The sequence below is a fragment of the Epinephelus moara genome, chromosome 10 (genome assembly GCF_006386435.1).
Source record: "Epinephelus moara isolate mb chromosome 10, YSFRI_EMoa_1.0, whole genome shotgun sequence".
NCBI classification, from domain to species: domain Eukaryota; kingdom Metazoa; phylum Chordata; class Actinopteri; order Perciformes; family Serranidae; genus Epinephelus; species Epinephelus moara.
Window position 1 is genome coordinate 27,649,884 of NC_065515.1, and position 16,603 is coordinate 27,666,486.

Here is a 16,603-nt window from a genome sequence, read left to right on the forward strand (position 1 = left end):
AATATTGATTGAACTTTCCTAGGCCGATGAAGAATGACATATTGGAATTCTTAATTTAGGTGGTGCTCCCCTTTAAGGAAACACTTTCAATAATCACCTATACTGCAAAGAGAAGCCAAACTCATAAAATGTCAAATGTTGTTTAACCACAAGCTGCTTTTGAAGAATTCTGCTTAAATATAATACAGTGTAACATTGGCAAAATGATATTATTAAGCAGGAACTTTTTTGAAAAATCAGAATAAATAGGAATTCAGTGTCTTTTTTTTCCACCTCACAGTCTTTGGAACCAAAACAGTATTGATATTTGATATCCCGCCATAGTATCTCCACATGCATTTATTTTTACTTTTATATGCAAGTTAGCCGTTTAGCGAAGTGGATGGTGACTCAGTGGTGCAGTGGATAGTGTAGTGCTGTTACAAAGAAGATCTTGGACTCAAACTTACCAGCCAGATGGGGCCTGTGGAGTTTGCGTTGGTGCTCAGTTTTTCTTCCCACAGTCTAAGGACACGAAGGTCTAGGTCAGTTGGAAGCCCTGCATTATACATACAGTAGTTTTTATGTAATAACCCTGTAGCACTGCAGCCTGTTCTCATTCACTGTTTGTATTTAGACCTACAAAAAGTAATGCACTATAATTTGTATATAACCCATGTAATTGTGAGCCAGGAGGCTGTGATCATGTAACCTATGCACTGCAGGCTGTCCTCTGTTGTATGAAGGGTGCAAAAGAGGAAGTAAGGTGAGGAGGTGTAAAGAGTGATGAAGTCTGCATATTGCTGGTGGTTGGGGTGGGTTGATGCATCAAACAATCACAGGACTTTTACCCAGGAGGTTGGGGTTTGTGTCCCATGTGAAACCAACCGTCTGTTGGGTTATTTTAAGTTATGTAAATATTTCACGTCATCACATCATCAAGTCACGTTGCCCAACCATGGATCTTTTTCTGTATTTGATCTAATTGGTAGGGGCACTAATTTGTAAGATATGATACAAACCATTGTATGAGGATATGATGAGTGCTGTGGGAGGGTATCCTTTATCCTCCCAGATGTTTGCTGGGATTGACTTAAACATGCCTCTAACCCATGACCTTCACTGCGATTTCTATGCATTTCAAATCCATATTCAAACAACTCACACTTCCTTAAATCCTGTCACTCCATTATATATCTGAAGACTGTAGCCTTTTGACAGATCTTTGGCATCTTTTACCCATTATTAAATTAATATCACCATATCTCTTACGAGGATACTCACTAATTACATAACATCAGGCCATGCCAAGTGAGTGAGCTTAGGCTAAAATTGGCAATCATCATCTTGCAAAGTACTCTGAAACTGTTGAGTGGAAAATCAACACATGAAATATTAAAGTTCCACCCAAGCGCTTAAGGAACTGTGCCTTTGATGTGGAGGAACTGTTGGTACACTGTGCTGCATCTTTGAATAGCCATTAAACACACAGCTAACCCAAAAATGGCTCCATAAATGGGTCCATAAACTTGTCTAAACAGCGCAGTGAAAACTGGACATAAGCTTGGGAAATAGATTGAGAGATGCACAGAAAGACAACTGTTTGACTGTTTGGCTGCTAGTCTAATATAACATCTTAAAATCAAAGGATGGTGTTCCTTTCCTTGTGACAAATTCATGCTCTGCACTGTAATATTAGAAGCCACAGTAGGACCATTGGTGTCTGTGTGTCTGTGTATGTGTGCATGCATGGGTATGCTGTTGTCCAGTTCAACAGTGAGGCCATAATAAACTGTATAGACTTCACTTCTGTCCTATTAGATCACCTCATCATGACGGCCTGTTAGATAGAGGCAGGCCGAGAGACAACTGCTAGGCTGGAGCTATAGAGAGAGAGAGAGACTCAACACGAGTGTGTGACACAGCAGGAGCACTGTTTTTGTCCTCTACAAGTATAGCTGGAGAGAGTAGCGAGTGTATGTGTCCTGAGGATGATAAGAAGTTGCTCAGGGCTTTTTAGTCTGTAGATGAGATTTTTGAGAGATGGTTGTGTCGGTCAGCACTACACTGTATTCTGTATTCTCTTTGTCAGGAATGGCTTGGGTAGAGGCAGTGCTTGATTCATCTGCACTTGTTTACACCGATCAGCCAAAACATTAAAACCACTGACAGGTGAAGTGAATAACTTTGATTATTTTGTTCCAATGCATTATTCTGCTGGGAAACCTTTGGTTCTGGCATTCATGTGGATACCACCTGACATGTCCCACCTACTCAAACACTGTTGCAGACTAAGACCCTCATGGTAACAGTACTCCCCAATGGCAGTGGCCACCCAGCAGGATAATGCACCATGCCACACTGCAAACATCGCTCAGGAATGGCCCAAGGAATGTGACAAAGACCTCAAAGTGTCAACCTGGCCTCCAAATTCCCCAGATCCCAATCTGAATGAGCATCTGTGGCACTTGCCATTAACCCACCTCACAACCCACTGGACAAAATGGATCTGCCGCCAACGCACTGGTGCCAGACACCGCGGGACACTCCCAGAGATCCTGTGTCCATGCCTCGACAGGTCAGAGCCAAGTCTGATCCAAGAGGCCCCACCTTGGATTAGGGGTACATCTGGGGTACCGGCACATCACAAGAATCCTTGGGCAGATTGGGACCTGGGAAATTTAGGAGCTAGGGCTACACCTTCTAAACAGTTTTTGTAGTGTGGCATGCTGCTTTTTTCTGCTGGGGGGCCACTGCCATTGGGGAGTACTGTTGCCTTGAGGGGGGGTACTTGGTCTGCAATGGTGTTTGAGTGGGTGGAACATGTCAGGTGGTATCCACATGAATGCCCGAACCAAAGTTTTCCCAGCAGAACAATGCACTGGAACAAAATAATCAAAGTTATTCACTTCACCTGTCAGTGGTTTTAATGTTTTGGCTTATCGGTGTACCTGACTAGTTCTATTTTGGATATATCTTTTTGTCCACCTCTTGCTTTCGATATTTAAAAGTAATAGTGACAAAAAGTGCAGAAAAAACATGTATAAATTCATATGTATATATACAAACATATATACATAAATGTAGCTACCTTAATTCTTTTGAACAGAGTTAACATTTGCTCCAGCTGCATTCCAGTGGTTTGCAGTAGAAAAGTTTGGAATGTGAGGCAACTGCCCGAAGTGTTGTCTTTGCATTGACGCAAACAAATTAACAGAATTTAAGGAACAATTTGTAACTGTATAGCTCTACAGTAATACCATGACAAAAGGAAAAACACTGATGTATGGTCTGTGGAGTGGAGCGTCAGTGTCTTGAGTGGAATGACATTTCAGTGATTCTTAGTGTTCTTGTTACAAGGTTGAGTTTTTAAAATATGATGCTAGTGTGATTACGAGGTAAGATTTTAGATGAACCAACCACTTACTGATCATTTGTAATTTGAAACGGAAAGTATTTCGGTGTTCATATCAGTTTGCTAGATTTAATGCACATCACTTTTTTTATGTCTTTTATCTTCCACACAAATTGGCCATTCGGGTGGGTAAAGCACTTACCACTGAACATTACTGTACCTTGCTAAGGTCTCTTGAGGATGTGTCTATGCCTTTCTATTGTTGAATCAGCAGACAGTGTTCCTGGAGAAATGATAGTGTCATGTTCGGTAATGAGGTGTTTGTACTGTGTCTGTGTTATGCACATTCAACTGTTTCGACTTGCTTTATGGGCTAATAAAGATCAATTCCACCCAGTCAGGGGAAGAATTAATTTACTGTTAGCAAAAACAATTTTTGAATTTGGTCCAGTATTAAGAGAGCACTGCAGCTGTGAAATAGGCTGCAATGTAACCACTTGGGGCAATAGCAGGCAGCAGGTACATCAACTAAAATGTTTTTACCACTGACAGACTCAGATTGTTCTTGTAAGTGTCTGACAACATCAGGATAAGAACCCTACAGAGAAATAAAGCGTTTTGCTTTACCTTTTGTTTGATCCAGTTTGTGTGGTGTTGTTGTTCCTGCAACAACTCATGAGACTTCATAATGAGACTTTTCGTTTAATAAGACTTGGTTAGACACAACAGTGGTTAGTGGGTGGCATTGGCTTAGGAGGTAGAGCGGGTTTTCCACTAACTGAAAGATCGGCAGTTGGATTCTCCAATCCGCTTGTTGAAGTATTCTTGGCCAAGATACTGAAGCCCAATTGCTCCCATTGGCTGTTCCATCACTGGTGTGTGAGTCCGAGTGCACACTCGACCACCAGTGTGTGGAAAATGCACACACAACAGTTTGAATGATACCCTACGAATTAGCACCCCATGAATGACGTTATGTCCTTTACCTAAAGTTGCATTATTAACGTAAAGCTATGGAGGATAGGTTTGGGCAGTTTAAGTTACTGAGCTTAGGTTTAAAGAAAGACACATGGTAAGGCCTCTGTAGGTTTAGGAAAGTAAAAAAAAACAACAACAAAAACATGGTGAGGACGTACCCTAAAACAACTCAAAGTTCACTTAAAGTTTACATGGTTCCGAACGGTCTCCAAGGGAAAGTCCTGTGTTTTTGTGACCTATCCACCACCCCAACCTTCGTTCTTACAGACCGCTCAGGACTGCTTCCTTGTTTGCTCCTGTCCCGCATTGGTCATAGTATCGCAGCCTTCAAAAATGCTTGGGTTATGCTTGAATTACTGGCTTACGATTATGTGGGATGTGCACATATTTGGGTGCATCATTTGTTGTAGGGCAACGGTTTATGAGAACAGCCTGTAATGTAACATGTACAGTAGTGGTAAAGTGCTTTGAGTGGTCAGAAGACGTCAAAAGGTGCTGAACAAGTGCAGGTCAATTTACCTTACCAAACAGAATGAATCAGGCAAAAGATAAAGAAAACACCTGGTTCAATAACGGATCAAATTCAGAAATTCTTGTCTTCATGAGTCACTTAGACGCACAAAAAAAGGGAAAATAGTGTCCAGGTTAAAAAATACTGTATAGTTTCCCTTGAAGAGATCATGCATAAGAGGAAGGTTGGGTATTGAGCACAGGTTTTGAATTGGAACCAGTTTGGAATTTAAGATTGGGAATTCATTATTGTTGAATACTGACAGTGAAGTGTGGACATGCTGTTCATCAGGACAGTTTACAATGTGGTGGACTATGGTTGGCACTCAAAAATGGAAAAAAACGTCACAAAAGGCTATAAGATGTTGTAACTGCATAAAAATAATCACATATACATGACAATTCCATGAAATAAAGGGGTAATATGACTGCAACTACTAAATACTGGAGTGTCATGCTATGTTGCAGGAAAGCAGCACAGTAGAATAATTCAGCGTTTTGTAGTTGTGGTCCACAATCAGCTAAAGGTAGTGCTGCCAACTCATACAAAAACAAGTGGAAAGCAGTTAACTTATCTATGGCAATATAAAGAATAATTATATTTTTCTTCAACTTACTTTTGGCTTAAAAAAAAAGTCTATGGCAGGCTAACTGGGCTGAAAATAACAGTCTTTTTTTCTTCCAGCATATTTTGGCTTCTTTTCTCACTCAAGTAAATTTCCTGTAATGGAACCGATTGGCTGAGTTGTCATTAGAATTTTATAAAATCCAAGCGATACTTAGGCCTATAGAGTGAGCTGACACTGACACAGAAAACAGGCAGTATTAAGTTTGACTAAAATCACTTGTAAAAGTGTTGTAAGATACGAGAAGAGAGACAAGCATAACAGACAGGTGAAACACATACACTGGGAGAGGAGAGTGCATTTTATATACATGAGGGTGAGCTACATCCATTTTACCTTGCCAGCAATGTGTCCATTGCTGAGGCTGTTTAAGTGCCTAAGAAGATAAATCAAACACACCTTAACTAGGTCAGACATTTCAACACATTCAAAATAAATGAATCTGTTCCTCTATTTCTGCTCAGGTCCGTTTATTTTTACCGAAGACACTTAACTGACTGAAGCCCTGGTGAAGTCACTTAAGGTTTTCTCTTTCTCAGATCTTTGGAGACTTGTGCACTCCCTTTTACATATTCAAACTGTTAGATCAAATGTTTCAGATGTATTGAAAGTATTTATCATATACTTTCAATTTAATCATTAAGAATACATTTTCTGCCAATTTAGGCTGCGTGTTTTCATTACATTTTAAATTATTAAATTTCTGCTGCTGTTTTTTTTTTTTTTTTCTATTCACACGTCCAAGCAAAGTTTGAGAAGTTTAAAAAAGATTTCAACTTTTTGTTGATCTTAGATTTTAATCTCATGTGGATACTGGTAAAGTTTTTAATAACCCTGAGTTTAAGCTTTCTGAAATTCAAATACCCCGTCCAAGTGGCGCATTTATAACTCTTACCGTGACCTCATTTTCTCCGCAGCCCTCCACCATTCAGTGATATTACATCACCATATAGTATCTGGCACGTTCAGAATTTCTGAGTAATATATTTCAGAAATGTGTAATTATAGTATAGATGGGGAAGAAAATGTGTCAATAATCCACATGCAGTAAAACACAGACTATCACTGTTGGGATGTCATTGAAATCTGTGAAAAAGCAAGTCCTTTGGCAGATGTTCCCTCTGATTGTGATTGGCTGACTTCAAACCATTTGTATTTGTAGCAGTCACAATGTTATTGTTGCTAAATGAATCCGGTCATCAGCTGTTATCTGTGGTTCTTGCTTTGGCAATAAGTACTTTTGTACTTGATGCCAATAAGGCATGAGAGAGAGCGTGATGTGGGAGATAGAGAGAATGAAAAGACACAGAGAAAGAGAAAGAGATGAAGGCACGTGTGTGTGTGTGAGAAGTCCCTTACGGCAGAGGATCCCCTGCTCTTTCATATCTCACCAAGCGTGACTAATGCCTGGCTTTACTCTGACACACACACACACACACACACACACACACACACACACACACACACAGATACAAACCAACACATACACACACAGATACAAAGCAACACACACACACACAGATACAAACGAACACATAGACATGTACTAGGATGCTGAATCTGCTCCCAATCTAGTCACGTTTCTCTGGCTACGCAAGACTGGCTGACACACTAACACATGACAGCAACAGTGTGCACGCGTACGTGTCTCTGTGTCTGTGCGTGCTTGTGTGTGTGTGTGTGTGTAAGTGTTCAGCAGGCTATCTGCAGGCACAGTCCTGATTAGGAAAACTCTGCTCTTGCTAGTTGAGCAAGCAGAAACACACACACATGCACACACTGTGATGTAGAAAGAGACATATTTTGTGTCTTTGTCCATTCATGCGTTAATTCATTCAGAGGTGTTCTTGTGCCATGTGAAAATTAAACGCCAAATATAGGATTATGGCTGACTCCGTGTGTGTGTGTGTGTGTGTGTGTGTGTGTGTGTATGTGCATGTGTGCGTCTGCGTATGTGTGTGTGAGTGCAGAGGGCAGTAGCAGCAGTGTTGTGACAACAGTGTGAGCCAGGGTCTCTTCAGGGTCTTAGTGCCTGGCCGTTCAACCGCTGCTTTCAAGATTATTTTGAGGCATTTCTGACTAATTAGCAAGTCGACAGTGAATGAAAAGATCAGGCCGAGAGGCAGAGAGGAAATGAAATGCGCTGAAGGTCATGAGACGGGTTCAGATAAGTTCATTTAGTGTTTACTCCCGATCCCAGTCTAAATGAGGTTAAAGTATGCAGCAGGGGAGGCAGGGGAGAGAGCACACGCACAGCCACGTCTATTTGAATTCACAGGAATTAGCTGATACTGTTCTGCACAGACGTGCTCTCCTGTGCAAAGCAGCCACCCACTCCCTGCCCCAAAACACAATTTCCAAAATAGATTTTGCATCTTGTCTCTGACCAAGATGACAGTCAGCTGCAGCGGAGGGTCAAATGTAGTGATATTGCTTAAATGTGTCTGTGATCTTTTGCTAATAAGCCAGTAAGTGTGCTGTCAGTAAGCAGGAGTTTGGAAATATCATGCATCGATCTCACATCTTGAATCAACTGGTGTAAAGCCCTTAATATCAATGATACTTAAGGTTTGATACTAAATAGCCCATGACAAGAGGAATACCAATAACTGTTTCTTTATCAGTCAGGGCTTGAGAACAAAAATGTATCTCTTGGGAAAGACATTTAATTAAGACTGTGAGCTGTGTAGTTACTGATTTAGAGACACAGGGGGAGCTGTATGATAAATCACACAGGCACACTTGTTTTAAGTTCATTCATACCCTGGCCCCTAGCCTTAACCATTACCTCTACATGCCTGATCCCCTTATCTGAACCACCAACCTAAGCTAACCTCTTTACTCTAAACTAAATGCATGACCCCCGCAGTGTGATTGTGAATACAGGCTTTTGATTAAGTACACTCCCAAGGAAATCAGCTCTGGCTTGCCGTTGGCTACCTAGAGAGATAGCAAGCCAAAAGGTCAAATGTCATATTAATGGGGCTAACTGTGAGGCTGTCTGGCTCTCTGTAGGGGAGGCTAATCTATCTACAGTATATCTCCTCTTAGGCTGCAGGCTGTATTTGTGTAATGGTGTTATTGGTTCGGCTTTGCTTATTGAATTATTAGCTCTCTATAACAACTCAACCTAAACCTCACTCCAGCTCAGAAACGCTGACTTGATAGATGGCATGTAATTAACTCAGTCGGGAGGACCCAGGCTTTTATATCAAGAGCACATGTTTTCAAGTCAAGACTACAACTGTGAGGCGATCATTAAGTTGTGTAGTTGTGCAAAAAAGGAGTGTTGAATAAATATGGTTAAGTTGATTTCGACGCATTTGTGTATGTTTGTTATTTGCTCATATAAAACAAAGGAAGATTTCCTTACATACAATTCACCTCTGCAGTGCCTTTAGATTATTTTATGAGGTCCCATGGTGCACTTATACATTTACTTTATATGGCAATAGAAGAAGTGAGGTTGGTTGTTTTCTATTATGGGTAGTGGATCTTTTAGATGAATTTGAGGAGTGCCTATGGTTTGCTAGTGTGTCATGCAGTGTGGGACTCTTACTGGTCTGGTCTTGGTCTTGATCTTGACTTGGTCTCATTCCCTAAAGATCTTGGTCTTGTATCACTTTTGATATACTCTGGTCTTGGTCATGACTTTGTCTTGGTTTCGGTGGTCTTGACTACAGCACTGCCACCCTATGCTAATGTATAACGTGTATAAAAAGTATGTTCAGACACGTTTCTTTGCATGAAGCTGCACATTTTCTCAGTTGTGTCAAGCTGTAAAAAGTATTTCTTCAGCCTCTTCCTTCACCTATATGTACATCTCTAATTCATGGCAGAAATGTTAATGATACATTAAAGTAATAGGACATCCGTGACTTCTCCTTCATTCACCTGATCAGTATGTGACGGAACAACAAATGAAGAAGTGATGATGTAATCACTGCTTGCCAGAATGCAATGAAAAATTCCCTCTTAACCTGACATTGCAATAATTATTTTATACATATTATTAAATTAACAAGAAACTATTACATCACAGGGGCTGCAGCAACGATTACATTATACACCAGTGTTTAACTGTATGATCAAGCTAAACTGGGTCACATTTTGACTTCTATAGAGTGGATATAAGGATGTTGTCACTCTGTTTTCGTATCAAAGTAATGCATATTTAAGCTGATAAATGCACACTGTATGGAAAAATTAACAGGGAACACCTGCTGCAACTGATTCTCATATAATGTAAAACTTGCATGTACAAAAAAAATGCAAGGCTTGGTTTTCCTGATGTATTTAGTGTCCCATTTCCATTCTGTTTAACATGGCTTGGTGTTACTCAAAATTGCCACAGCACTTGTTTTGACATCTCAAGGCTTGTAGCTTCTCAACTGACGTATCTCTCCATACAAGAGTTCAGCTGGGATACAAATAGTCTTACCATGCGAGTGCTACAAATCCTTTAAATGGGCTTTTAAAATAAGTGTACATTGCCACTTTCATTTGGAATCAAGTGTCCCTTTAACCTTGGGTTAGAGTCAAGCTGTGAGTACAATACCTGAAATGAGTAACTAGATTCTACTTGAATGGGGTGTTTTGTGACTATAACATATTAGCTGTGTGTGCCCTTAAATTACATCGTTATCTTGGCGTTGATATGATCAGAGAATCAACATCCCATTTGCCTCAAAAATTTAAAAACCCTTCTCCAACTCATCAGCTTCTCTTTATCAGTGTCTCCTCTTCTGATTGGTTTACATGTAAATTGAAAAATAAATGAGGAATAAAGGGTTTTACCTTGATTCAACTCATCAGTGTACTTCCTGGATGTGTGCGAGTGTGCCTTCAGTGTACAGCGGGGGCCGTCCTCTCAGCTGCTCAGCTGGCTAAGTTGCACACCATGTAACCACAATGTCACAGATTCAAAACTAGCTTGGGACCCGTCGTTCCTCCCCCTCCTCAGCTTCACTGACTCTCTCCACTTTACTCTGTCCAGTAAAGCAGAAAGAAACATCAAATATTATTTTTGAAAAGATGAAGGGAAGCAAGGGAGGGTGCGCAGGAATGGGGAAGGAAACGAGGGAGAGTAAACAGTGAGGCTTACTGTAGTGCGAGTCTGAGTTGTGAAAGGGAAAGAGGCATGATGAAGGTATAGAGAGATGAGGAGGAGAGGAATAAACAGTAATTCCCCGAGGCAGGCTCGTCTCTCGCTCCCTGTCCTCATTCAGTTTTGCGTCTCATTTTGCCTAAAACCTTCTGTTTCAAGTCCAGTGTGTGTGTGTGTGTGTGTGTGTGTTTATTTGTTTGTTTGTTTTAAGTGTGTGTGTGTGTTTGTGCATTCACGTATGTACAGTACAGGAAGCTCAGGAAACAATTACTACCATGCTGGGTGTACACCTGGACTGCCCCATGTGCTTACACACAAAAACTGTACTATAAAAATATCTCATTACACACACATGCACGCACACACACTCATACAACACACTCTGCTATGCTCTTTTATGCCGGATGCAATTTTGCACTAATCCTTCTTTTCCAGGCTGACTAAATCTTTTCTGCCTCTAAACTAACCTCCTTTTTCTTCTGTCTTTTTTCTTCCTTCTTCCTGCCTATCTTCTTACACCTCTTCATCCCAAACCTCTTCATCCTCTTTTTCTTTGACATTTCCTCTGTCACTCTTGCTTTGTCTTTCTCCTTGCCTTCACCATCTGGTGTCCTCTACTCCTCCTCCTCTTTTCTCACTATAGAAGTATCGGTATCAAGAAGAGGAAGGGGCGTCACCAGGTGCCCCAAAACTTCACCAACATCCCTGCCATCAGCACCCAATGGGAGTAGCCAGAGAACTGAGGGACGGAGGGACCCTGGGGAGGGATACAGGGACCCTGGGGAGGGACGGGGGGACCCTAGGGAGAGAGGGGAGGGAAGTGGGGACCTGGAGGGAAGGGGGAACCTGGAGGAGAGATGGAGGGGCCGCCGGGACCATGGAGAGAGAAAGGGAACGATCACTGGGGAGGGACGGATCTCTCGGTCGCCACGGTGACCTACGGGGCGCGGAGCTGGTTCAGGTAGCGGAGCGGCAGCTGTCTCAGATTCAGCATGTTCACGGATACGTCACTCACACACACATCACGCCCGCTCAGGTAACTAAGGCTTTGGCTCTTTCATCAGTATGCCAAACAACACACACACACACACACACACACACACACACACACACATTACACTGACATTGTCAATCTGTTCTCCATCACATCGGCACTGTCTACCTGCCTGCCTCTGTTTAAGAAACACACACATGGCTCAGGGCTCACTCTTACATCATGTTCGCCCAAGAGATTTTGTCTGTCTGTCATTTCATATGTCAAAGTAACTTTGCACCAGATATTACTGCTGTTCTCTGAAACCATTGGGTAATATTTATGTTTTGACTCAAAGGCCCAATGGATCCTTTTTGAGCTCATAAATTTTGAGGTATACTCATACATAATTGAGGCACAGCGTTGATTGATCATAATTGAAACAACAGCCCAGGTTGCCTGCTGTGTTTACAAAATACTATTTCTGTAAACAGCCTTTCACCAGTACCAGAACAATATAAAAACATTTTATATGCCTGTGTTTGTTGTCTAATGTCTCTATATATCAATTTTGGAGGGTGAATATGTTCCAATCCCAACCCTGTTTACATTCTACTTGTTTGTTTTACCAGTAATGTAATTGCTGCCCTGATTATGTTTGTTGGGAATGTACAAGAGCTTTGAAACCACAGCTTGTGCACATCCTGAATGTGGTTAAGAAAAACACTTTGGTTAGGGTTAGGGAAAGACTGTGGTTTTGCTTAAATATTGATAATTAAATACCTATTTCTCGTGCCTTAGGTCACTGCTGACTCTCTCTGCGTCTGAAATCCTCAGAGGCTGGCAATGGCCATACTTTCATTATTTTGTTTAATGGCGTCCACTGGAGATCATGAGTTGATTATTTTGTTATCTTGAGAAAACAAGCTTTGTTAACTCATGATAATTGGTTGATTATCTCGTTATCATGAGATGGAAAAGCTTGTTTTCTGGAGGTAATAAAAATAATTAATCTGTGATCTCGAGATAACTGCTGTTCTCAGCTACCATAGAAATTGCAACTTTTGTGTGAATAAACAGTAGTGTGTATCTTTTCAGACGCACTGAGCTGTACAATAATTACCACATCACTTCCTGGTTGCAGAGGCTTAATCATACTAACCTGTGCCAGCCTCAGCTCTACAGGCAATTTAAAAAAAATCTTGACGTTACAGACACCATCAGCCATTGTCTGCTGTGAACGTTGTCGTCTACCACATTGCGTTTTGGGATATTTATGCCGTCCAGTGTGTCAAGTGTTTGCATACTATAATATTTCACCAAAAATAGTTTGCTATTTATGTATTATTCATTTTATAGTACGGTTTCGAACATACTGAAAAAAATTCCCATACTGTTTTAGCTTGCTAAATAGCATTTTAGTATGGCATTTCGGACGCAGCCATGACCAGAATCTTTCCGTAATTGTAATAGAGTATTTCTGCTTTTTAAAAAAAAATCATGCTTCACTTGATTCGAGCAGGTATTTTTTTTGCAAGGGTGGAAAGTGTAGAAAACAAGATTAAATGTGTCGTTTTACTGATCCTTTCACTTTAAATATTTTGCAGATACAATCATTAACAATTACCAACATTAGTTTACAATGTAAAAAATGTAGCCTGGACAGCATTACATTTATGTATGAATATAGCTGCTGTTGCAAATAAGAAGTATATAATTGTAATTTTTAGGAGAGAGGCCTGCCAACCTGTGTTTTGATTTTTTGTTGTCGGGCTTCTCTTTTGTTTACAGTTTAATCACAGAGTTCTCCTTTAAGTTGACTCTGAAATGACTTTGCAGAACCTTGGGCATTAGAAACCTTTTTTAAGCACCACTGGGTGAACTGATAAAATTATAATGCAGTCAAGCTTAAATTAAGCCTGTTTGTCATAGTCCCTGAGAAGATGACATGTCAGAGATAAAAGACTTTCAGCCAGCAGCAGTGAAGTGCTTCATGTCTATTGTGATTGTGTCGTAATTTATTCAGAATTCGGTCTAATATCAGATCTAATGCCATCAGTGTCTATTTTTGAAGCTTTTGGCTTTACTCAGCGAGGTGGCGGAGGCATCTCCTTTTCAAGTTCAAGTGCACACAGGAGTAAGGAGACCTGTTTCAATGTGGCTCCAGAATTTTAAAGGTCTTTTTTGAAAGTACTTAGAAGTCAAGGATACTGGCCTAAATTTCCTTCCATGCACAGAGCCTTTCTTTGTACCCGGAGAATACTTTTGCAGAACTGTGCATGCAGGGATTCAGCCGAATCCTTGCCCCATTTTTTAGTAATGAGGCCCATTACTATCTCTATTCTGCACTCGGTCTGTGCCTGTCTGGCTCCCTCTCTCTTTGTCTGTCTTTCTTTGCCCCCTTCTATCTCTCTCACACACACTCATAATCGCACGGCGTAGCCTGGTAATCTTTTTATTTTGGTTGATTGGGCTGTATCTGTCTGCAGATTAGTGCTTACATCACCAAACTCATACACAGCTCTGACCACACACACCCCTCACATGCACACACTGTACACTCATTCCCCAACACTCAGACAAAGACACACACCTCATTATGCTCCATCATGTGTTTGTTATCGTTTGTTGACGTTTTGTGCTCTACTTTATGTCCATGTTTTTTGAATTGGAGGTTTAAGTGGTGTCTGGTAAACCATAATAAATGGGCTTTTATATGTGGGATCTAACAAAAGAAGGCCCACAGTCCATTAGACTTACATAACAATATGCCAATTAGTAATATCAAATTACTTGCTACCACATTGAGTTATTTGGTAGTAAAGACGGTGATGAAAGGGCCATTAACACAAAGATTTTCTCTGTCATTCTCTGAAGAAAAATCCCAGTTTTTCAAGCCTTAACCCACAGGAGGCTTTACGTTAATTCTAAAGCAGCTGACAGACATCATAAAACAAGATTTCAAATATCCAGGGTTTCTCAGTTTCTTTAATTTCCTCATGTTTTCATCGTCTTCTCTCATTTTTGTCATTTTCTGCATCTTTTTTATTTGTGTCTACCCCTACTGGTATGTCATCCTTTCTAAATTCTGGCATGAGTGATTATCAGTTAATGTATTATTTTCATTAAATCAACTTTTACGTTGTCAGTAGTAGTGTGTGTGTGTGTGTGTGTTTGTATGTGTGTGTATTGGGGAAAGTTACAACAGCCCTCAGCATGCTGCAGGCACTCTGAGCTGAGGAGTGTGCGTATTAGTGGTGTGTCAGATATACACCAAGTCATTATACACTGTCATCCGTTTGTCTCTGCACTGACTCAGTTGTCAGTCACCAACAGTTCAAAGTTTGTCTGCTGGAAAAAGCCTCGGACACAACTGAAGTTTGTCACTGTGGCGAAGGAAATGTTGGTGTGTAGCTCCACCTTGTGGCTTCCTGTCACTTCTAAACATATCAGTGTTTTAATCACTGAGGGGGCTTGAAAGGTCCATATGTGTGTTGATATTGATAGATGGAATTATGTGTTTATCTTTGTATCCATCAATCAATATCTTTCCATCTGTGATCTCTGTCTATCTCTCAACAGAGTACAGTAAATGTTTATTGTCTGTGGAAATACAGCGAAAGGGTTTTGAGTTTTAGGCTGTATTCTTTGTTGGACTGCAACTTCATTCCTCTAGTAGCACTGAGGTTTCTCTTGCTTAATGGTCGTGGCTTAGAGGTCCAGGTCCCCTAACAGCATCTTCATCATCATCGCTGTACACAAACAGATCCACTTCAGCTGCTCATCATGTGTCTGACTATATTAAAGCTGTGATGAGGTACTGTGGTGAATGTGTGTGTTGCTGCTGGTGTATTTGGGTATTAAGGTTATTTTGAGAACTCCTCCTCTCCAAATGGTTTGGTGTGTGTGTGTTTGTGTGTGTGTGTGTGTGTGTGTGTGTGTGTGTGAGACCACAGGTGCTGGATCTGGCTAGCTTTTGTGTGACAGATGGACCTGCCACCTTGTTCTCCCCATGTATATGTTCTCTTCTCTCTCTCTCTCTCTCTCTCACTCACACACACACACACACACACACACACACACACACACACACACACCCACACCCACCTACTTGCACTTTTTTCGTCTTGCACTCTGTAATTTATCTTAAGTGCACATTTATGTTCTCTTCTCCATACATCATATAAATAATCCATGCATGTAACATCATGTGTTGTGACATAACATTTACTTGTTTTTAAAAATAGTGCACTGAAGACCTATTTTTTCCTCCTCATCTTCTCTGCCCAACAAAGCCAAAATGCCATAATTATTTGGAAAAAAATTATTTAAAATCAGATATTTTTTTTGGCATATGTTGTATAATATAAAAAATATTATGCCACAGAACTGCTTAATATATATAAAAAATTATGAAACTACAAAACCAAACCACCGCAATTATTTGTTATACCATAAGACCGTAACCAAATCCAATTTATAGTATTACAAACGACTAGGTTATACAAACTCAGACTCCTTTAAAAAAATTAAGATTGTTTTTCTTTTTTGCCCATAAAAGCATAAAATTGCTATTTTGTCATTCACATAGTTGTTACACACTTTACTAAGTAGCTTTATGCTGTGTTCACAGTATGAGTACGAGCGACATCATGACTAGCTACATTATCGCAGAGTTACTGTTGAAGTGTTGCTCAGGCGTCACATGCTTGTGAGTGTCTGCTGCTTGCCACAAAGCACCTCCACGGAACATTATCTAAAGTTTGTATTTGGCTAAAAAAAAATCTATGCTTTTCCTTATATCTTCCCATTTGGCTGCCCCATTGTATCCCCATGTGTCACAGCAATTCACAAAAAGCTAGCATAGCATGGCAGCTAGCTAAGCGAAATACCACAGTACTACAGCTAGAATAAAAAACATGATTGGTTGACACTTCACAGCGTCATTCGAGTGTTGAAAAAAGGTGAGGCTAGCTTAACTTTGATTTGTAGTGCATCACGCCCATCCACAGTGACAAGTGCCAGGTGTCAGTTTGTAGCTTCATGTCACTAGCTTCCACTGAAAATGACTTGTA

At 40.6% G+C, this 16,603-nt stretch overlaps 1 protein-coding gene across 5 annotated transcripts in view; it reads left to right on the forward strand.

Moving 5' to 3' along the window:
• The window catches only part of dlg1a (discs large MAGUK scaffold protein 1a), a 135,385-nt gene that overhangs the window by 24,425 nt on the left and 94,357 nt on the right, over positions 1-16,603 (forward strand). The window contains exon 5 of one of the 5 annotated variants that reach the window (XM_050054920.1): positions 11,199-11,591. The exons of 3 other annotated variants lie outside the window; for them this stretch is intronic. In XM_050054920.1, coding sequence (XP_049910877.1) covers positions 11,199-11,591 — 393 coding nt within the window. Of the gene's footprint in view, positions 1-11,198; positions 11,592-16,603 lie in introns of those variants that run through there. One more of the 5 variants, XM_050054922.1, reaches the window with a different exon arrangement.